Source organism: Onychostoma macrolepis, chromosome 21 (assembly GCF_012432095.1).
Source record: "Onychostoma macrolepis isolate SWU-2019 chromosome 21, ASM1243209v1, whole genome shotgun sequence".
Taxonomy (NCBI): domain Eukaryota; kingdom Metazoa; phylum Chordata; class Actinopteri; order Cypriniformes; family Cyprinidae; genus Onychostoma; species Onychostoma macrolepis.
The window spans coordinates 20,792,978-20,817,812 of NC_081175.1; the positions used below are offsets into that span (position 1 = coordinate 20,792,978).

A 24,835-nucleotide genomic window follows, 5' to 3' on the forward strand; every position below is an offset into this window, starting at 1 on the left:
TATTTTGAGATGCTCATTCTTATTGGAAGAAGTAGCTTGTTACATTTTGAAAAGAGCTACTGAAAAATGTCCAAACCTGCATTCATTTCTTTCTTCTGTGGAACACAAAATAAGACTTTGTAAAAAATGAGTTTGAAAACAGATTTTTGTCTGTACTGAACAATATAAGTCAGTGGTCCCCAATGTTGTTTGGGCTCCAACTTTCTTCGGAATATCTTTCTTTATTCCACGCCGCCATAGAGAAATGTGCTTGTCACACTCAGGGCAGTTGTGATGGATGAATTTAGTCCTATCTCTGAAATGATTATGACCGCAGTAGCACTTTCTTACACAGGCAACACCAGCACTTGTTTGCAAACAATATCTGTTGTCTTATCTCATTCCCTGCCTTTATCTTAAATCTCCAACCCTGGGGTTTTGGAGGTTGAACGGAGGTGTAAAATGTTAGAGGTCTTTCGAGGCGGATGCAGCTCGTAGAGTTTTAATTGGATGGAATAAGGTGCTTGCACACTGAGCAGTCTCTCAGCTTCAGTGATACAGAGCACAAAACCCCTACTGACCCCTGAAGAGCTGGAGTTAATCAGTGTGCATTCACTCAAGCCTCAGCCTCTGTTTCTGTTTTTGTCTTCCTCCTGTCTTGGAAGTGCTTTTCTGCAGTGTTATTCATTTATTTGTATGCATATGTCTTACTGTCTGTGCTTGCTTTATAGCAGTCTCACTTTGGGCTGCTCTTCTATAACTGTACTAAATGGATAATGAGCAATACAATTAAGGCACTTGGCTGCAGGATGGTAAGACACTTTCTGTAGACAGTAGTTTGTAACAGTCAAATTACTAAAACCCATAAAAGTATAAAGGCTTTTTAGGGCTTCATTCATTCAGTTTTTAGTGAAACTCAGCTACTCCATTAGCTAATATTGTAAACCTGAGGCCTAAGGTTCACACGCAGTTACTTTTGAAGTCTATTTCATTCAGTAAATTGGACCTGTAAAACTCTTTCATTCTCTGCCTATTTCTCTCTTTGCCTTTTTATTTTGTTAGTTTATTTTACTTTATTTTCAAAAGAAGAAATACATCATTCTCTGACACAATTTTATTTTATTTTAGATTATTTTTTAATTTTGTATTTTATATTTTATTTTATTTTTAAAAGAATAAATCCACTATTCCCTTCCTGATAAGTTGCATTTTTAAACAGTACATTTTGTTTTATTTTATCAAAAGCAGTCTATTAGAATCTATTAGATAAATTACTTTTTTTTTTCTTCTTCTTCTTCTTTTTACTGTCATGCAAATTCAATCAAACCTGCCAAGATCTGAACATTTTCTTTATAGTAAATGCTAAAAATGCTGGAAGCTGATCTAAGTGAAAATTATATAAGATTGCCTTGCAAGATTCTTTTAAAATAATCACAATACCTCAGAGACTCTTATAAAGTAGTGCTTTCTTGTACTTGAAAATGACACCGAATTGCTTGAACGTCTGTGATCTGCAGTCAAATGTCCCTTCACCTTTGCCCAACGTGCTTTTCACCTTAATTATATTCTATAGCTCATATTTTTGAAGCTGTCATGATTGTTATCAGTCATATTGAGCGCCGGTTCCCTCTCTATTCAGCTGTCCACCCTGTGTCACATAAAGCCAATTCATTTTGGTCCTTGAGGAGTTGAGAAGAAAGTCATTTGCTGTGGAAACTTTTGCTCAGGGGAGTCGTACACTTTCACTGTGATATTTGGGGACATTTTCAGTTGCAAGTTTTCAGCTCTTTTGATCTTTTTCTACCTTAACCAGAAAGCACATAGCCATATCCACAGACTGATACCCATAGGCAGTCTTTCAGAAGAGGAGGCTGTTCATCATGTAAGAAAAATCCCTCCGGACTAATAAAAGCCTTTTAGACTGTGAACGTGACTACTTTTGCACATTTGTAATCCATTTTGAAATGATCACACCTCTGTGTGATTGACAAATACGGTAGTTTCACGGAAGAAGTGTCTGGACTCTGGGTGGGTCTGTCTGTATGGCTGCTCCTGTCACTGTGAGTTAGTATTACTCAAACTTTAAGTACTCTTGGTGTAGCCATAAGTCTTAAACAGCCATTAAGTACAATGATGAATGAATGAAGGGATGGGGTAAGCACCACTTTGTCCGTATTCAGAGCATGACCATTCATTAGAGAATGGCAGAAAGAAAACTGGAGAGTAAGAAGGACAGAAACAATGATTGAAACACATATAAAACAATGATGACAGACAAAGACGGACTGGAAGACAAAAAGGTCAAATCTCTTATCCAAGTGAACATCACTGAATACTACAAGAAGATAAGACAAAATAAATTATATATAACCTTGTGCGAAATAATAAAAGAAAACATAATAAAAGAAACTACATTTCAACTGTGGTTGAAAAAACTATAGAGAAAACTCTTACACATTTAGTAAAGGTATATATTAGTATTTAAAGTGAACATGTTACTAACTTTTGAAAGCGTACTGAACCATATACAGTGTGTGTATGTGTATATATATATATGTATATGTATGTATGTATGTATGTATGTATATGTATGTATGTATTTTATATTCTTTTCTTTTCTTTTTTTTAAATTCAAAATTGTTTTAATGGTGTGACTGTAAAAAATACATTATTGTCAAAGCTTGGAATATAAAGAATATAATATAAAGAGAGATTATATAAATAATATAGTGTTTCAAAGGTGAATTTGATGATTGTTGTTGAAAACCTCAAAATATCTTAATTTTACTGCCATTCAGTTTACATTTATTTATTTGTTTTTATTTTTGTCTATTTATTTATTTACAAAAGTAATCTGTTTCTTACAATCTAACATTCCCTACACAATAAATTGCGTTTTTTAACCATCAAGTAAATTCACTGAAACTTGCCAAGAAAAATAGCATAAAGAACAGTTGTCTATATAAAAATGATATAATATATACAGTGCCCTCCAAAAGTATTGGAACAGTGAAGACAAAATTGTGGAGTCAAGACATTTGCAAATATGATTAAAAGATGAATATGAGACAAAACTACAGAATGTCACATTTTATTATTAGCCGTTTCAACACATACATGTTTTACCAAATAAAAAGAACAGCACTTTTAGAGTTCATCCCACTCATTGATGTACGCATAAGTATTGGGACAGTTGAACATAAGGCAGATATAAAAGATTAAAAGCTATTATTTAGTTGCAGATCTCTTGCGCAACATCACAGCAGTGAGTCTGTGACCCATAGACATCACCAGACTCTTGGTCTCATCCTTTGAAATGCTTTTCCCAGCCTTTAATGCAGACAATTCCAATTGTTGCTTGTTTGTGGAGTTTCTGCCTTTACTCTCCTCTTCAGCTGCTGAAATTCATGTTCAATCGGATTTAAATCTGGAGATTGACTTGGGCAATCTAAGACTTTCCATTTCTTTGCCCTTATAAATTCCTTGACTGAACTGGCAGGGTGTTTTGGGTCATTGTCCTGATGCAATATGAAGAACTTCCCAATGAATCTGGTGGCATTTTCTTGAATATTGGTAGGCAAGATGGTTTTGTACTCTTCCAAATTTATTCTGCTACTGTCATCATGCATTAAGTCATCAGTAAAGTTGAGAGGGCCTGTTCCAGAGGCGGCCATGCATGCCCATGCCATGACACCACCTCCACCATGCTTTACAGATGAGGCTGTATGCTTGGGATCATTGCTGTTCCCTTTTTTCTCCACATTTTTGCTTTCCCATCACTTCGATAAAGGTTCATCTTTGTCTCATCGGTCCATAAACACAGTTCCAAAACTCTTCTGGCTCACCTTTGTGCTTTTTTGCAAACTGTAATCTTGCCTTTCTATTTTTGGAGCTGGTCAGAGGTTTGTATCTTGCTGTGTAGCATCTGTAATTCTGTGTCAAAGTCTCCTGAGGACAGTAGATTGTCAGACCATCACCCCTTTCTGGAAGTTGTTGGTGATTTTACAGACACATCTTTTAGGGCTCATTTTCACAGCTTTTATGATTTGTCTGTCATCAACTACTGTTGTTTTCTCAGCCGATCAGGTAGTTGTTGGTTGCTGGTGTCGCTGGTGGTTTCCAAACTTTTGATAAACTCCATGCCCTTTGTTTTTGCTAGAGCTCTAACTGACTTCCTCTTTTCTTTTAGCATCCAAATTGCTTGCTTTTCTCTCAAAGTCAGCTCCCTCGTCTTCATCCTGGTTTGTGTGTGTCATCATCGAATGCAAGATTCAGAATGCAGAAGTAATGGATATAACTGATACGACACATTCCCTGCTTTTAATATCTGAAGAATTAATGCAACAGGACACAGTTGATCTCTTAGAAAGACCTGTGAGGCAACTGTTCCAATACTTATGCTCACATCAGATAGAGGGATGAAACTCTAACGCCTGTTTCACGCATACTCCGTTTGCAGTGCGTTTGCGGTGTGTATTTTTTTCCGCACCCATGTTAATGGATTAAATCATTCACACTGCACGCGGTTGCGGTCCGGCAGTGCGTTCCAGGAGCGGTGCATCTGCAGCAGTGCAGAGATCGTTTCCGCACCGAGTCTGTTTTTGCTGTGCTGCACGCACTGAATTAAAGTGACAGCGCTTTGTTCACGTTAAAAATTAACATGGCTTGACATGGAAATGTAGTAATTTCACAAAAAATAGATATAACTAAAGTCTACTGTGTTTCAAAGGCTTTTTGGCTAGGTTTAAAACAAAGAAAAGTGCACTTTTAGATAAACAAGGCAACAATATGCACTTGTGTCTTGTGGAGGTAGAAAAACAAAGTTAAAGGACTGTTTGTAATAAAGATTTAAATGTAAAAGGCACGAGAGCCGACTGTTTCTGTCAGTGGTAAGTTTTAATTTAAAATATTTGTGAAAAGTAGGCTATATGCTGTTTAAATGTGTTTCCACTTGCTTGAGCAACTTAATATACAAATATAGGAGCCAAATGCATTGAATACATTTTTAATTGAGTTTAAACGTGAATATTTATATGAAAGATTGTGTAACTGTACTGTGATAAAAGAGGATCACTACAATGCTGAAAAAGCACTTTAAGTATATATGCTAACAACATCATAATGGATAAATGTTGTGTCTGTGGGAAACAGCCGCGGATCAGGAGCGGACTGCAAACTTGTCCTGTGTGAAAGCACAATGAGTCCGTGCTGCTTCTGCACCGCATAAGCACTGCAAACGGAGGACATGTGAAACAGCGTAAAAGTGCTGAACTTCTTAGCTGGTAAAACATATGTGTTGAATCACCCAATAATAAAATGTTACATTCTGTAGTTTTGTCTCATATTCATCTTTTAATCATATTTGTAAATGACTCCACAGCCAACAGAACAATTTTGTCTTCACTGTTCCAATACTTTTGGAGGGCACTGTATATAAAATATATAAATAAAATAGTGTTAAAAATATCAAAATATATTTTATTTACTGCCTTTTTTTCTTTCTTAAATTTTTTTTTGACCAAGTTTGTTGGAATGCTCATAACAGCATATACTATTTTAACAGTGTATGCAGTATTTTATAGCAGTTAACTATTTTAACTATTTTTTTACAGATTGATGTGAATGGGATTTATGACTCAAGTAAATGGCTCAAAAAATGTTTCAGGGTTCCCATGAAGCACGAAAAACAAAACAACTGCCATTGAGATGAATAGTAATGCTATCAGATAGCTTTCTCCACGTCTATCTAAAGCAATTTAAAGTTCTTTTGAAACTAGTATTAAAATAACAAACTTAAATGCACAACAGCAACATTGCAGGTGACAAAGTGAGTGTGTAAAGATAGAAATTTATAGTCTTGTATTTGGCTTACAGCTGCAACCTCTAAACTACTTTGTTAAATGAAGAATGAGTTATGCACTATGCTCTGACGTTTGACGTAACAGTAGAGCAGATGTTATTCTTCTCACAGACCTGGATTTGTAACAAATGCACGATTGCTGTGTGCATTAGCCACTGTTTCTGATTGCTGTCTATTGGAGCCATTTGGGAAAAACAAGCAGCCAAGCCGATTTCTCATCCGTCTTCTCTTCCATCATTTTCTTCCTCCTCCATCAGGAAAGAGAGAAATGTCAGGGATGCTGTGGTCGGGGCAGGCGTTCTTCCAAATGCCAAGCATTTTCCTCATTCACTCTCAAGGGCCTTTGCACTGACAGCAATGAAATCTCTGGAGGCCTCCCAGTCTTCGCTGTTGGCTTCTTGTCGATCGTTCAACTTTTTTGTCGACTGTCTGTACTCCCATTGGTGGTCGCGGCATCACAGCGCTGCTCATTTGCATTAAGTTGTCTCTCATGTTGTTAAAAATCAACGTTGCTCGAATGAAAACGAATGACTGCCGGTTGGTTTGCAACTACAAAATGCTGTCGTTCCTTCACTGACAGGGAGAGCAAAATGCAGTTAAAGGGAAAAAATGATGGAGTGATGTGAAAGAAAAGAAGAGAGATAGAGGCAGAATTGCAATGTTAACATGAGGATTATTCATCTTCATCCTGTCATGATTATACTCCCCACATGATTCCAAGTCATGAGAGGTCAGGACAGATGATGTAGAGGAGCTCATAGGAGATTAAATGATGGCAGGTGGCTTTACATACATACAGTGCCTTGCAAAAGTATTCATTTAGAAGCATTTTTTTCACATTTTATGTTGCTGCCTCATGTTAAACCATTTTAAAAAAAATTCCCATATCAATCTACACTCCATACACCATACTGACAAAGCAAGAACAGAAACTTCGTAATTTTTTTTTTTTTTTAACTGAAATAAGTACATTGCATAAGTATTCATACCCTGAACTAAATATTTCGCTGAAGCACCTTTACAGTCTCAAGTCTTTTTTTTGTTTGATGCGACAAGCTTTGCACATCATCATTTGGCAATTATCTGCCATTCTTCCTCTCCCCTCTTCACCTCTCATTTGTCAGGTTGGATGGGGGCAGACGCACATTTTCAGGTTTCTCCAGAAATATTTGATTGAGTTCAAGCCCAGGCTGTGTCCGTGCCACTCAAGGACATTCACAGAGTTGTCTATAAGCCACTCTTGCTGTGCTTCGAAGGTGAACCTTCTGCGCAGTCTGAGGTTCTGAATGCTCTGGACTGAGTTTTCATTAAGGCTATCTCAATATTTTGGTGCATTGAGCTTTTCTTCCACTCTGACGAGTCCCTCAGTCCCTGCTGCTGAAAAACAGCCCACAGCATGAGGCTGCTACCAGCACACTTTACTTTTGGTATGGTACTCTGCAGGTGATGAGCAGAGCTGGTTTTCTTCAAACATGATGCTTAGAATTGAAGTTCATCAGACCAGAGGACCTTGTTCCTCAGAGTCTGAGGGTCCTTTAGTTGCTTTTTTGTAAATTCCAAGTGTGTTTTCATGTGTCTCAACTGAAGAGTGGATTGAGTTTGGCCACACCGCCATAAAGCGCAGATCGGTAGAGTGTTGTAGTGATGTTTGTCCTTCTGTAGGTTTCTCTCATCTGCATATATGATCGTGGAGCTCAACTAGAGTGACCATCATGTTCTTGGTCACCAGTCTAATCAAAGCCCTTCTCCAACAGTTGCTTGGTTTGGCCAGGAGTCCAGCTCTAGGAAGAGTCCTGGTTGTTTCAAACTTCTTCCATTAAGGGTAACAGACTGCATGCTTCTGTGAAACTTCAATGAAGCAGAATTTTTCAGAACTTTTCCTCAGATCTGTGGCTTGATGCAAACCTATTTCTGAGCTCTACAGGCAGTTCTTTGGACTTCAGGGCTTGGTTTTTGCTCTGATATGCATTATCAGCTGTTAGACCTTTTATTAAGACGTGTGTGCCTTTCCAAATCATACCCATTCAATTGAATTTGCCACAGGTTAACTTCACTTGAAGTGTAGTAACATACAAGCAATATGAATGCTCCTGAGCTAAATTGCAACTGTCCCAGATAAGGGTATGAATACTTATGCAATGGAATCATTTTATTTTTTTTATTTTTAATAAATTTGCAAAGATGTTAAAAAACATTTTTTTGCTTTACAATCATGATGTATGGAGTGTAGATTGTTGTGGGGGGGAAAAGCAATTTAACATAAGGCAGCAGCAAAACGTGAAAAAAATGAAGGGGTATGAATACTTTCGCAAGGCACTGTATATATACAGATTACAGTTCTTGATCCTGCAATAATTTTAGTTGTTGTTTTAGTATATTTTTCATTTTAATTTTTGTTTGAGGTTCAGGTTGCTTTTTATGTGCTTTTGCAAGTTTTATTATTTTTTAAAAACATATATAGCTATATATTTATATATCTTTTTTTATTAGCTATTTAGTATTTTTAATAGCTTTATTTTATTTTTATTTGAGATTTTTTTTTAGGGCTTTAGTAGTTTTAGTACTTCAACTTCAACTTATTTATTTCAGTTAGTTGGCCAGCCAGCATTTCTAAGTTTTCATTTTTTCCCCTGATATTTATATTTTAATATTAATTTAATTTCAGCTTTATTTCAATTACTGGCAACAGTTTTTAATACTTTTAAGTTTAGGTTTAGTTGGCAGCAATGGTTCATAGTACTTGTGCACTATATTTCAGGTCTTCTAAAGTCAAGTTTAAATATGTGCAATTCATGTGGACTACTTTTATGATGCAATTTTTTGCCATTTTATTGCACTGTGTTTTGTTTTGTTTTGTAGCGTGGATGTTTTTGAGGATTTCTCTTTTTGACTTTTACAGAAAAAAGTTTTATAGCCATTTATAGCACTTTTTTTGGACATTTGGACATTTTTGAGAATTTCAAAAATGTCTTTTTTACCGTTTTGAAGTCATAGGGGTTTAGAACGACTTTATTTTTTGGTGATCTATTCCTTTAAAATCTTTTCAAGAGAGTTTTTCTCTCTCACATTCCTCAGTGGTTTGTGTTTCTGTATTCTGTAATAACCGTATCTGGTATCTCAGAGCATTTGAACAATCTGGAGTGATACACTGAAAAGAAATGGCGGGAGATAAACCTGAGCTAATGATCGGCTGTTTCGCTAGGGAAAGCAAGAGCTCGTATCTGCCACATCGATTTCAAATACCTCTCTTGTGTTCTTTGGGAAAACAAAGCTGTATTGTGTCCAAATTGATCAACACCATCATTTATTAATATCATGATTACTGCAAAGCCTCTTTAATTACCCTCAAGCGTCTTTGGGCGGGCAGAGGGGCAGGCCAGTATTGATCCATAAAGAGAGCTGGGATGAAACTGAGAGATAGTGATGAAAACAGAACGAGAGCAAGATAAAGAGAAATGGAGCCAGTGTGCTGTTGTGACGAGTTAATCCCAGAGTAAGAGCGTCGAAATAGAAATATTTTACTCAGAGGCGGACTGACAAAAGAAGAAACAATGAGTGAGATAAATGAGTGACAAGCAGAAGGAGCATGGGAAAAAGAAAAAGAGCAGATCAACGAGTGGGAGGAAGAATGGATGAGATGAGGAGACTGTCAGAACCATCCAGAAGAAAAGTACCATGTTTGTAGCACTAAAGCTACAGCATGTCTCTTTTTTGGCATCTCTTCGGTTTCTCATCCAATACTGAGAAATGAAGCGATTTGATTTAAGACGTATTACATTTACAGTAAAAACAGGACTACATACTGTACCTTGCCATCTAAATTGAATCTTTTTCAGTGGCATGTGGTGGACTGAAATAAGGAGGCAAAATTTTCTTTTTCTTTTTTTTATCCAGTGTTTTTATACAGTTTGCAGGTTAGTAGATGTATTTTAAATTTAATGTAATTTGAGAGATTTAAATGATATTACAATGTGTTTATTTAAGAATAGTACAGTATATTATAATGTTAATATGTTAAGATATTGAGTAAATGTCATTGTTACCATTTATTTTTTCATTCTGCTCTCTATAGTATACCATAAGATTGATATGATATATCATTTTTGAAGCCAAATATTTCCTTTTCATATTATTTATTTATTTGTTTGTTTGTTTGTTTATTTGTTTTATTTTTTGACATGAAAATATTTAGATACTCTATATTTTAGGAAGGGGCCCTTGCAAGGATCATGATGTTTTGGGTCATTGGGGGAAAAAACTATATTTTAGTATAATTTGTATACTATTATAGTATTCATTAATATTTTGAATTAGCTTTTATTTTTATATATTCAGTTTTCTTTTTAATCTTGGTGTAATTCAGTAATTTAGTTGCGTTTTGTTATTTTTTTCATCTAATGTTTTTATAGTATTCTATTAAAATTCTATTGAATATAAAATAAATGTATAAATTAAATAAATTATTTAATCTAAAATAATATTCTATCAAATAATATTTTAGCTTTATTTCAGTCAATGATTTTAATAGTTTTAGTTAACAAAATGGAATTTTAAAAAAAACATTTGGAAATTTAGGCTATAAGTGCATTTCAGAATCAGCTATTATTTTGGAGGAGGCATATCTTGTGCAAGTTTTTCATAGTGTATTTTATTTGTGCCCTTTTTGAATTCTCTTTATAAGGAGGGCATGAATATTTAAAATGTGTTTGTCTATGAGTGTGTTCTTTTCAATAAGTCATCATAATTTTGACTTTGTTTATCTCATCAAAACCTTCTCTGCTCTTCCACAAATTTAACCTGATCACACCACTCTACCATGTTCGACCTCTGGATGTCCAGACTGCCCCGTCTCCGGCCTCGTCACAACCCCCCTTTACCTCCTGCCCTGCTCTGCCAGCACCATCCCACCCACCTTCTCCTCTCTCTGCTCCATCATCTCCACAGGTCGGCGATCAGATCCTGGAGGTTAATGGCCGGAGTTTCCTCAGCATCCCACACGATGAGGCTGTACGAGTGCTGAAGTCTTCACACCACCTGATGATGACTGTGAAGGATGTCGGGCGACTGCCGCATGCCCGCACCGTAGTGGGCGAGACAAAGTGGATCACAAGCTCACAGATTACAGACAGCTCGGCCAGCGGCAGTGTCACGGGGTGAGTGATGGGAATGTGAGGAAACAAGGAAAGTGAGAGAGATAATGGATTTTAGCATTACATCACTTGCTCACCTAAGGATCAACTGCAGTGAATGAGTGCCGTCACAATGAGAGTCCAAACAGCTGATAAAAATATCACAATAATCCACACCACTCCAGTCCATCAATTAACATCTTGTGAATTGAAAGCTGCATGTTTGCAAGAAACAACTGCACCATTATGCCATTTTATCTTTAAACTTATCTTCTGGCCAAAATAGAGTCCATAATCCGTAATAATGCTTTTTCCAGTGAAAAAGTCCATACCTGTTGGTCTCCCACATCAAAATTCACAAACATATTTGTTTAGAACTGTTTTTGCTTGTAGAAAGTGCTTGATTTCTCTCCTGATTCAAATTAGATAACTATTTTGGATAGACAACTCATTTTTTTGGCCAGAAGTAACGGTTTGAAGTTTAAAAATATCTTTATGATGGATATGCTTCTTACAAACGTGCAGCTTTTCACTTCACAAGATGTTAATTGATGGACAGGAGACGTGTGGATTATTGTGGTGATTTTATCAGCTGTTTGGTCTCTCATTCTGACGGCACCCATTCACTGCAGAGGATTCTTTAGTGAGCAAACGATGTAATGATACATTTCTCCAAACCTTTTCCAATGAAGAAACAAACTCCTCTACATCTTGGATAATCTACAGATGAATAAATTTTCAGCAAATTTTCATTTTTGAGTGAACTATTCCTTTAATGGTGCAGTGAAAAAAAAAAAAAAAAAAAAAATTATATCCAAGGTCACCAACTAGATCAACCAGCTCTTGCCATGTCATTTACTGACAGTTTTGTTGGTCTCCTAAATTTTTGGGGTTAAAAATTTAACCCAACCGCTGGGTCAAAACAACCCAATTCCTGGGTTTGTCCATATTTCACCCAGCACTGGGTTGTATTTAACCCAGCATTTTATAGCGTTTATTATACATTTCTAGAAGTATCTAAAAGTCTAGCACCTTCTATTGTTCATTAAGCAATACTAATATTTCACCTAAGACAAATAGTATGCTGATTTGTTAATTTGTACTTAAATACCGCCCAAGTCAGGCCTTGGTGCTGCGACTTAATGTTCTTGTTTAATAAATTAAAAATGTTCTGTACGTTTCAGACACTGTAATTTAATTAGGACTGAGGTGAAGCTTCCAGGCTTAGTTTAATTTACTGTTTTAAGAGCAGATTATACAATAGCTGAGTTTTAATTTTTTAATTTTCTGAACATCAGCTTCTTTCCAAACCCCCGGGCCGCTCGCACTTGGAGGACTGTAAATTAATGAGTCTGTTCATGGGATTATTCCAGACACTGCTGGTCTTTCACGGCCTGTTTTTGGAGAATATGAGCCTGTGAGTGTGTGCACAGCACACTAAGGGGATCATAAAGCAGCTCAGGTGTGTCTTGTGCCAGTTCCCTGGACCTTCTCTTTAATGGAGGTCAGCTGATGAGGTGAGCCGGGTGCTCTGCTGTCATGCCAGGGGAAAAATGCAAGGTGGCATTTTATTTAAAAAAAAAAAAAAGCTGATTATCAAGCTCCTGGTGGTCTGGGGTACAAACTCAAGCCAAAGCCAAGGACAGAACTGGCACAGGGAAGTGTTTGTACCTATCACTGTTACTGACCAAATTGACAATTTGATAAATAGCCGTTCTTGATATGACTGCAAAACGGTTGCGGAGTAATACGAGAGATGTGAAGCACAGCTACGTTGGAAAGCTGTTGTCTCAATGTTCAGTTATACAGTTTTTAGTGATCATTATACAAATGTTTTTGTATAGAGAATGCTGCGATTGGCCATTCAGCTGTGTTAATGTTTAGGGTCTAATTATTTTGAAAGAAGTCTTGTATCCTCACCAAGGCTGCATTTATTTGAAAAAGTACAGTAAAAACTAATTTAAATAACTCTTTTCTGTTTTAATGTATTTTAAAACATAAAAAAATATATTTTAATTTATTCAGCAGCCATTACTCCAGTCTTTAGAGTCACTCAATTCCATTCTAATATGCTTATTTGGTGCTCAAGAAACTTTTTTTTTTTTATTGGCAGTGTTGAAAATAGTTGTTGCTTAATATAATTGTTAATATTGCTTAATATTAAAACTGCTTAATATTTTGGTGGAAACTCTTTCTTTCTTTCAGGATTCTTTGATTTAATAGAACATTCAAAAGAACAGCATTTAAAATAGAAATGTTTAAAAGTTTTTATTGTCAATGTAATGTTTTTAATCATTGTAATGCCTGCAATGCTTCTTCCTAAATATAATAATTAATACATTTCTAAAAAACCTCAAACTATTAAATGGGATTGTATTTTATCAAAACATTGGCAGTCGCGATGGACCATAATTTCCCCTTAGACCTAAGAAAAGCATCTAGACCTGATCAAATTCCTAAATCTAGAACCAGAAACTAGATCACTTTCACACGTGGTAGTGTGTCAGTGTCTCTGTATGATTCTGTCTCTATTTGTGGATGTTTGAGGAGGTTGTAGAGCATGTATATGGTATTGATTTCTCCATGTTTACCTCTGTCTCATAGCCTCTCTCTGGACCAGGGAGCATCAGCATCAACAAAGGTGAGTACCGTGTTTCTACATTTGAACAGAATGTTCTTCACTGTTTGATTTCAGCAGCATTAAAAGAGTAAGAAAGATACTTAAGGTGATTTTTGAAGAGCGCTCTGCAAATCCTGGCGCGCTCTAGACCATTTAGGATAGTTGTACCCTATTTATTGTCATTACAGAGTTGCTAACAAGAACCTAGAATGGTCATTTGCACTATGCTGTACATTTATCTTAATTAGAGCTGTCAAATGATTCCAAATTAAATTGAAATGTAAACAAATTAATGTTAATGCATTATATTAATATTTAAACATTTTAATATAAAAATACTCAAATGAAGCGTAATTAAATTACTTAAAAAATTTTGCTGAGCCTCTAAATGAAGATAATTACAGTACATACGTTAATTATAGACATTACAAAAAGTGTCTTTTTGCTCACTTATCCCAAGACCCTTTGTAAGTGACAGAGTTTGACCGGAACATACTTCTGAAAGTATTGTATACTTTTTGAACACTTCTCTACAATGCATGAAAGATATATTCATTTTTTAAAAGTTACAGAGTTCAAAAGCTACAGAATAACAGGAATCCAGCCTAATCAAATGCCTCCAGGATCTTTTTTGCAGGTCTATTTATGTTCAAAGAGCCTCTTTTTTGTCCTCCATAGTGAGGATATATTGTTATTATGCAAATGAGCCATAGTCAGTGATTAAGCTGCATAATAGATCAGACTCATGTTTTTGCATTGCTTTGATAACCTAAAGAACATGAACTAAAGAACTTACCTTAGCCAGACTAATCGCAAGAGAAAAGGAGTCAGAATCACAGATCATTTCATATTTGGTCACATATCATTATTGGTTGATATGGGAACAGGACGATTGTGGCTCTGACTCTAGGCAGGCAATCACACACCTGTTCTTATACTGTGGCTAGAAAGAAAGAGGACGTTTGCGGACATAATGAGGAGAACATAAGAACCGAAAGACATAGGAAGGGCAAGAGATGGAAGAGAATGGGATGAAAGAGGAAGGTTGTATCGCTTTAAATTATCGTCTTGGTTTGGGTAAAGACAGTGTCAGGTAGACGCTGCCAAGAGGCTTTGATCCCCTGGGCATATGGTATCCAAGGTGATCTGTATTCAGACTGGTTTCCGCAAAAGACACATGCACTTAACATTCTTACCATCAGTGTGTGTGTGTGTGTGTGTGTGTGTGTGTGTGTGTAGTGTAGAGCTGTATTGTAATATATATGAGAGAGCAGGAAATAATAGAAGGGTCAATGTCTTATGCGGTACCTTTTGAACTGTGACTTTTAGAAAATGAATATGCTTGTGTAATATAAGAACATATTTCTGTAAAAGCATATACCACCACGCTTTCAGACATGTTTTGATCAAAATCAGGTCTTTAAACTTATTATTAATTAAATTGATTAAAGTTTGTCATTGGCAATTGCAGATTGAGAATGTTACAGTACTTTGACATTTAACCATGTTTTAAAATTATATTATACTGATTTCTATCATTTTTCTGTTGCTTTTGAATCAAAAATTATGTTACTTTCAGGAGGACAAAGTCAATAGTGAGCTGTTTTTGTTAGTTAAGGGCAAACAAATGTAATACAAAAGACCCATATAAATTGGGGACACACATCAATTGTTTATCAATTAAAACAACATTCTTAATAAAACATGTTTTGTATAAACCACCTCCTGGGAAAAGGAAATAAATATTAAGAAACACCTGGAATAGATTTTAGTAAATTACCAGTTTAATTAGAGCAGCATCTGGGGGCGCAGCAAAAAATATTAGTGAATTTATTTAAAATCATCACTTTGTTTTGATGAGTGGAAACAAACTAATAGAATTTTCATCTATAAAAATTGTGAGTGTAATGAATTATGAAGTATATTAAAAGAATAGTCAAAAGAGCTGAGTTGAGTTGAAGCTTATTGACTTTTCTGCTTAGCAATACTAATATTGAATTAATGCAGAAAGTATATTGAAAGATAAAATCGCAAGATGAAAAAAAAAATATTCAAAACATATTGAATAATACTACACCAAATAATAACAAAATTTACATATGCACACACATACATATACATATACATTCATCAGTACATAAAAAAAAAAAATTGAGATTTTTTTTAAAAATAAAATCAACATCATGTCGTTCCAAAACCTATATGACTTTATTTCTTCTGTGGAACATAAAAGGAGATATTTTGAGAAATGTTTTAAAATATTTGGCAACCAAAACGAGAAATGAAGACACAATTTTCATTTCTGAGTGAACTATCCCTTCAAGATATATGTTAGAGAAGAAAATGGCCTTCATAACAGGAATAACTCTTATGAAAATTGAAAAAATATGGATAGAAGAGAGTACAAGAATAGAAGACATAAAAAGACAGGATAGGATAAGCCAGAGGCGGTGAGATTGTGAAGAGGAATAAAAACAGCAAGGTGACCCACCCGATGATCAGGGTTTTACAAGGTCCTCCTCTGTAAGCTGAGGTTTATGCACAAAACAACGGATTCCAATAAAGCCTGGGCAGTGCGGGAGCTCTAACTTATTACGACGGGGCTTATTATTGCATACAGTGGGAATGACAGGCTAAAGGACACGGTTAGATGAAGTGTCTGGGCTCATGTCTGTAGGCTATGAGCTTTTGCAGAACTCACTTTGTATTCCAAAGACTCGCAGCTCTACGATGCTTCGGAGGACATTGATAAGTTACATACATTTGTGTGAGAGAGGCACAGTCAGTCATAAATCACTCCTGATATGTAGACATAAGCGTATAATTGTATATGAATACACACAGGTTATGCAATTCCTATGAAATAGTTAAATATTTTAACTCATAAAATCATCACAGTAGCTGCAGTAAAAATGCATGTCGCAACAAACATGCATTGCTTAACAGAAGCAATATTTTTGTGTATAGCAAATATATAGCAAATAGTTTTTTAGTCTTTCACTTCCCTAAGAAGATTTTCCAGCATTTGCCTGCAGAACGATCCAGGCGTATAAATTGATAATCACATAAATGCTTCATTATGTTTTCATCAGTATACATTTAAAGCTCCCTGCAGACAATTAATAATTGGAAAAGTAATTGTGCGAAGCTCAGTGAGGGGTGCTTTGATTAATTGTAGGTCAGGTAGGAGCAAGTTAAACTTGTATGGGGGGCAAACACAGAAAATTATTATGTTTTGGTTTGTTATTACTTTGCAGAAACATTCTAAACTATCACAGAAACCAGTTCATATCTGTCGCATTTACTGCAGCTGGAACTCATTTCTGATTCAGATATTTGAGAGTGGGTTCACGTCTGGTTGTATTTTCCGCTTTCCGCCTAGTTTAACACTCACAGCGCTCACAAAATAGAAACAGAGTCACAATGACGTAGGGTCACACCTGGGATCCGTCCCAGTCATATAGGAGAACTTCTGCAATATTACAATATTACTCTGCTTCAGAGGTTTTCTGTAGTTGTGTGAAGTTTTTTGCTTATTTGCAGGCCAGAATTCCTCTCTGTGTGACCTTGTCGAGTCGTCGTTGAGTAAGGCACTTATTTCCATTGCCTGATGTGAAATCTCTCTATATCCCAAGCGAGACTCACGTTGTTTGACGGCAACTCATTGCAGCTTAAACCAATTTCAGCTGTCCTCATTTCGAAGCTAATTGAATTCTCCAAATTGACATTGCCCTTTTAAGACGAGAACTATGGTGGCCCTCAGGGGTCCAGCACAACGGCATTAGCAAGGTAAACAAAAAAGATTGAACATTTCTGAAAATGGGACTGGAGGGTCACTTGCCAAATCTCTCCAGTCCCATCTGCAATATTACACGTAAAGGTGAAAGGTGACATAATTTATACGTCACTACTGTTTTGTTTCATTTTTTTGGTTCCTATAGTTTATCTAAATGGAAAATCCTGCTTCAGACTTGATTTTATGTATTGATTTAATGTTTTTTTATTAGTTTTTTTATTATATATATTTCTGATATTATAGTTGTATCTGTACATTAAACTGATTTTGTAAAGTTTTTAACATAATTTTTTTAAATGATTGCACTTCAAGGTCAAGATAATTTTTCAAGGGGCTGTAAAGTGCATTTTTCCTTTATCCAAATGAGATTGTTTTAAGATTTGTGTGACACACTTCTACTGACACATGGTTTGACAGGCTGTTTTTATGTTTGGTTTGGTCTATATATAAGAGCGCTTGCTTATCTGTGAGAGCTTATCTCCGGTGTGCCTTTAGGACATCTATTGACTGCTCCGATCTGCCACTGTTCTAAAGAGAGGTGTAAAAATCTATCATCTCTTTGGGAGAGACGTGCTCTTCGAAGCGCAGGACTTAATGTAGCTCAAGAGGGAGGAAATGAAGCTCCAATTTCGACATGGGCCATAGTCAGGCCGGGACGGTAATATTGTCTGAGAACCGAGATGGTGTGCCTTGTCGAATAGCTAAGTCATTCTCCCCATGTCGTCGGTTAGCATATTAAAACTCTGATAATGACACAGATAGAGCTGTAACCGACAGCGGCTCCCGAACCCAAACATTTGTCATTTTAATTAACGTCTAACCAAGGTGACACTGATCTTGATCATCTAATTATTTAATTTATTGCTCAGTGGCCTTATGTTTTAGCAGTTAGAGGTAATGTGACAGCAGGAGTGAGATTAATTTGTTTTTGCATCATTTTGATGGAACAGAATGACTTTAAAATAGTCAAGTTTTAGAAAGCAGTTTTAGCCATTCTTTGTGTAATGAATATAACAATAAGGAGATCTATCTGTCTGTCTGTCTGTCCATCTATCTATCTATCTAAGTGTTTTTGGTTGTGCTGATTATTTTATATTATTATATTATAATTATATTACTGTAAGTCCCACTTCAGGATGAACTTCTCTGCACTTTCCTGACCTTCACTTTGCTTAACTTCTTCCAAGGACAAGCCTTCTTTCAGTCCAGAAGCATATCCCCTATAGGACACTTTATTTTATTATTTTTATATTTGCATTCTATTTTATTTGAGAGCAAATGCCTTTCCGCTCTTTTTAGAGGTGAGTTATCTCAAGTTCCTTTTAGATAAAGCTCAATCTAGGGATAAATTGTCTCATTCAAGCCCTATTCAAATTCACTGGGGTGTGATGTATGGGGACACGGCTGGAGTTTCTGCTCTCTGAGTCTCACAACGCAGTTCTGGCGGACAAAACACTTGTTCTGATTGTGTGCTGTCCTAAAGTTATGATATTGATCAGCAATTATGTGTTCCTGTGATTTAAAGAGGCTGTCAGTCGAGTGATGTCATAATGGGTAACCGTAAAGGTTGTAACACTACAGATGGCGCATGATCGATCCCGTCTTGGCCGCTATCATTCTTAAGGAATTATAAAACCTCACATTTTTCTTGCTAGTTTTATTGATCATCTTTTGTTGGAGAGATTCTGCTCAAGCTTTGCTTTTTGTAATTGAGCAGTGAAGCTGATATCCCAGAGTGCTGTGGAGGGCAGGGCTTTTGAACCTCTCAACATCAAACTAGACAGAGACACTTGTGTTCTCATCAGAAGAAGTCTTATAGCTACTATATATATACTACTGTTCAAAAGTTTGGAGTATTCTTTTTCTATTCATCAAAGAATTCTACAAAAATGTAATGTTTCTGCATTGAAAATAGTAAGAAAAGTTTCTTAAGCACCAATTCTGAATGATTTCTCAAAGATCATGTGACACTGAAGACTGGAGTAATGGCTGCTAAAAATTCAGCTTTGCATCACAAGAATAAATTACGTTGTAAAATATAATCAGATAGAAAACAGTTGTTTGAAAGTGTAATAATATTTCACAATACTACTTTTTCACTGTATTATTTATTATTATTATTTTTGATCAAATTAATGCAGCCTTGATAAGCATTCTTTTAAAAACATTATTCTAAATGGTGTAAATTATGTTCAAAAAAATATTATTGAATAAATATTATTGAAATATGTGAATACATATTCATTATATTCATATATGTATAATGAATCTCGGCTGCAGTGGTTGGCCTCAGCAGTGTTTCAGAAACAGTTCGTTCTCTGGGTGAGGATGAATTTGAGTTCATGAGTTTCTAACTAAGGGTTTTCAGAATAAAACAAAGAGAAAGTGGAAATAAAGTAAATGGATGGCATAAATTATAGTCTATGGACTCTGGCCCTGGTGAGAGTAATGTATTGGGTCAGGACAGCATTTTTTTTTTACTTACACAAATTGTATTGTATTACATTTAATAATTTCCTAGGTATTTGTTTACTGTGCCAGTTTTGTTCTTAATTGCATTCTTTTAGTCTCTACCTTGGGTTTGCAAGAACAGCAACTTTCTCAACTAGTTATTCTTCAATGTCCAGGAAAGGACATTAGCCTCATGGGTCAAACCGGTCAGGGAATTTTCCTCAGAAATACTGTGAAAAATAAATGGTCTGTCATTTGATGCAATGGAAATGCATTCATTCCTGTGGGAGTGCTGTTAAGATAGAGCTTATCTAACTTGCAGCGTTTAAACACAAAACACACTTTGTTCTAAAGAGAAAGAAAAGAATAAGGGCAAGAATAGTTCAGGGATGATCAGCATTCACTCACCTCAACCACTGTCTCTGTCTGTATTGATCGAGCTCAGTTCAAAGCCTTGTGTCTTTTGACGGTTTGATAACATAGACACTTGTGCTGCTCGACTGCACCTGCAAACCAGACGGCCGACAAACATGCATCTCCACCCAACAACAGTCAATAGGCTGTTCAAGCAGACATAAGTAGATGAAATGAATTTAAGGCATGGAGTACACCACTGCTCGATCGAAAGTGTACATCAAACCCATCTAATAGGTCGGTATGTAGCAAGCAAGTTGGTTATCTAGCTAATTTTCCATATTGGTTTGTCGGAGTGTTTTGGTATCATCCTTTGCTTGAAGAGCATGCCATTTCTAGGCTGAGCGTAACACAGATCGATGATCATGCTGATTCTGGAGCAGTGCTTTTTGATTAGGAGACTAATTAAAGGAAAAGATGCTCTCAAAGAGAGAGGCTGAAACATGAGAGAGAGCAAATAGGCAGGAGGGTAAGAGACATCATGGAGACGAGAGTTAGAATATCAGTAATGAACCAGAGGCTTATCCAGTAATGTTGGAAGATTTCAAATGTGTGCTTTGAGGCTCAATGAGTTTTTAATATTAGTATTGCATTTCTGCTCTTGAAATATTTGCATTTTTTCTTTTCTCTATTCTCCTCAGGGTGGCTTTTATAAAGGTGTGGCGGGATCTCAGGTGACTCTGTCCAGTTTGGTGAACCAGAGCAGGGCCATGCTGGAGGAACAGGCCAGACATCTGCTGACCGAACCGGAGAGGCAAACCATGGGCTACTACATCCAGGAGTACCGCGATGGTCACATCGGTGTTGAGCAGCTGGTCATGGCCCTCTTTGAGCTGTTCAATACACATGCCAAGGTGGAAGCATTTACATTACTCTTTATATATCTCTTCAGAAAATGTGCATGTTGCACATGTCACTAGTGTATTTCTTGATTTTTTTTATTTTTTTTTTATATTTACTGTTACAAAGATTTAAAAAAAAAAAGGAAAAATAGTCATATTTGGCCATTTCTACCAAAATACAGTAGTGTTAGTGTTATTACTATAAAATTTTATTTTTATTTTAAGACTTAAAATGTTACATTAATATGGTATTTCTTTTAAACTGTGCAAGATTTTTTTTAATCTTTGTCATTTTATTTATTTTCTTATGACGATAATGCTAGTATATGACAGTACATTTTTAAGGATACACTATTTTTTGCAAAAAATAAATTCATTTATTTATCAAGGATGCATTAAATTGATCGAAAAGTGAAAGAAAAGACTTTATTAATATTACAAAAATGTCTATTTCAAATATATGCTGTTCTTTTGAACTTTCTATTCATCAGAATAAGAACCCTATGAAGAGTGCCATGACTGCGATCTGCAATTTTCTTCTAAAATGATCATTTTTCTCAGGCTCCTATGTTTGTGTTCAGTTATTTCATTTTAATAGCAATAACAAAAACCTATTCATTGCCATTAAAGTGAAATTACTGAACTTACACATGAGAGCCTGAGAAAAATGCTCATTTTAGAAGAAAATTTCAAATGGCACTTTTGGCTTTTGCACCTAAACTCTTCATATATATCACAGTTTCCATAATAATATTAAGCAGCACAACTGTTTTAATAATAATTATAATTATATTATTAAATAATAATAATAAATATTTCTTAAAAGTAGCATATTCACGTGACACTAAAGACTGGAGTAATGGCTGCTGAAAATTCAGCTTTGTCATCACAGGAATAAATTACATTTTAAAATATATTAAAAAAATAGAAAAATGTATTAAAGACTTTTACTGGCTGGATGAATTATTACTAATAATATACATAATACTGACACTATCCAAAAGTGTCCTCAGTATATTGGGTCATCGTTATCTGGTGATTTACAGCAAGTATAACCTCATAATACATTCCCATTTATGAACATATTAAAACGCCTGAGATTAAAACAATCAACACGAGCCCGGTCACATTCACGGCTCTGTACGTGTGTGTATTTGCAGTTCTCTCTGCTGTCAGAGGTGAGGGGGCTTGTGACCCCTCAGGATGTGGAGAAATTTGACGGCCTGGTTCTGAGACGAGAGATTGAGGCCCTGAAGGCGAGGCAAGGTGGCGGAGCTGGGTTTCAAGACTCCTTCTCCATGGTCTCATACCCTGATACGCTGGCCTCCTCCTCAGCCAGCTTCATGACCAACACCACCCTCAGCTCCGCACGGGTAAAAAGAACATCCATATTCAGAATGAGTTTATGAATCTCTATTGAACACTTGTGTGCAATTATTATTGAATCCGACCCAGTGTCTGTATCTATAATTTCAGACAGGAAGTGTTTAAGGCTGTGCATCTGTATTGGTGTGGGATGAGTGGATGGCATTGTTGTTGTGTGTGACATAAAAAGCCATTCACAAAATTGGTGGGCAATTTGGGCACAAAGAATGCGTGTGCAGATTACTAGGATACAAGATGAAGGGCTGTAGGAAACCGCTTTTGTCCTTTCTGTTGGAGGCTTTTACGTCCATCACTCGAAACCCGTCTGTTCTCCTGTCTCGCTCTGTCCAGGCATGTCTCACCTCAGCTCATCTGAAAGCACAGCTGTTTAGATTCGTAGCCGTCTCAGGGGTGTGATGTTGCTGTGACAGATGGAGAAGTTTTTTCTGACAGATTTTTAAGCCTGCTGACTCCCAGTGTAAATTGCAGGAACAGTTTAACACCCCATTCCCTATCCCTCTGAAAAAACAGGAAAGACTCCTCTGGCTGATAGATATGATGGAGGTAGGTTAAATAATCTCTCGCTTACCTTTACAAAATGTACCATAGTAACCATAGTTCCCACTATATTACCATAAAAATACATTACTGACCTTAAGTACAGTAGTAATGTTCAGCGCAGTTTGTCCCGCACCATTTCTACTGCTGATATGAATGATACCTCAAATGATGCAGATTATTGAGGAGAGGTGTGCTATTACTTTTCAAAGCGATTAGACTTATGATTTTTGCCCAGCGAGCGATGAAATGGCTGAAAAAAAAAATCACTTGTATTAACATTGAAGGAGGTACTTGAATGATATCTAGGGACTGGAATATCATAGAGACTTATGATGGGGATCTTTTTGGCCAGTAACCAATCACCTAGAACACCCTAGCAACTGCATAGCAACACAGATCCACTCGGAACATCCTAGCTACGTAAATCCACACAAAACACCCTAGCAACTGCATAGTGACATTAAAAATCCACATAGAACACCCTGGAAACTGCATAGATACGTGTACAAATTCACTCAGAAAACCGTAGCTACAGTGCAACACTAAAAACCCACAAAACGCATTAGCAACTGCATAGCAACACACATAAATCCTCTCAGAATGCCATAGCAACACAAACAAATCCACTCAGAACACCTTAGCAACTGCATAGCAACATGAAAAAATACACTTAGAAGACCTTAGCAACTGCATAGCAACACTACAAACAACTAGAGTGCCTTAACAACTGCAAACACAAAACACATCCACTCAGAACACCTTAGCAATTGCATAGCAACACAAAAAATACAATCAGAAGACCTTAGCAACTGCATAGCAACATGAAAAAAATACAATCAGAAGACCTTAGCAACTGCGTAGCAACAAAAATCACGTCACGCAATTCTGATTTTTCCCATTGCGAGTTACAAAGTCGCAATTACGAGTTACAAAGTCAATCGCAAGTTCACAATTTCACATTTCTGAGAAAAGAAGTCAGAACTGTGGTATATAAACTCACAATTGGGAATAAAAATTGAGAAAAAGTTTATATCTCACAATTTAGTTTTTTTTTATTCTTGCAATTCTGACTTTATAACTTGAAAAAAGTCAGAATTGTGAGATGAAAACTCTTATCTTTTTTTTAGCTTCCATAGCCAGTAACTATAACTAATGATATTTTGGTGGAAAATATGGTTACTATGGTATTCGGTTTGGGTGTGTCTCTCTAGCAAACACAAGTTAAATTAGAATGAGTTTGCTTTGATATTGGTTTGTTTTTAGCACACACTCACACAGCACAGTCTACATTCTCTGCATGGATTGATCCCTCTCAAAGTCACTCATGTCTGATATCTGTCTGTGTGTATGTGTGGGTTGCAGTGATCTGACACAAGTACATGCATGCATGTCGTAAATCAAAAATGTGTCCGCTGTGACTTTGTACCTCTTCATCATGGGTCATTTGTCTGTGTATATGTACCTATGTATGTGTGTGTGTGTGTGTGTGTGTGTGTGTGCACTTTGGAAATGAGCGAACGTATTTGTATGCAAGCTTTGTTCGTGGCCCTCCTCTGTGGATTGGTGTTGTTGTAAGCTTGCCAGCTCTGGCTCTGGTAATTACAAGAAGCAGCGGCAGCCCACACCGCAGCCCCGCGGAGCTCCGCAGACGAAGCGCTCGCTCTGGGACTCTCATCGTGGTACCGCACCTCATCAGCCATATGCAGAGCTGTCACCGCAGATAAGCCCCCCCAGACAAAAAAAATAAATAAAAAAGTCGTCTCGCAGAGAGCTTCCTGATTTATGCTCCAGTGGAGCACAGCAGGGGATTGTGGGAAG

At 36.4% G+C, this 24,835-nt stretch overlaps 1 protein-coding gene across 3 annotated transcripts in view; it reads left to right on the forward strand.

Moving 5' to 3' along the window:
• The window catches only part of whrna (whirlin a), a 94,082-nt gene that overhangs the window by 55,256 nt on the left and 13,991 nt on the right, over positions 1–24,835 (forward strand). For 2 of the 3 annotated variants that reach the window (XM_058758960.1, XM_058758958.1), the window contains exons 5-9: positions 10,784–10,992; positions 13,573–13,609; positions 20,891–21,103; positions 22,252–22,464; positions 22,988–23,020. In XM_058758960.1, the coding sequence (XP_058614943.1) occupies positions 10,784–10,992; positions 13,573–13,609; positions 20,891–21,103; positions 22,252–22,464; positions 22,988–23,020 (705 nt within the window). The remainder of the gene's footprint in view (positions 1–10,783; positions 10,993–13,572; positions 13,610–20,890; positions 21,104–22,251; positions 22,465–22,987; positions 23,021–24,835) is intronic. The other variant, XM_058758959.1, reaches the window with a different exon arrangement.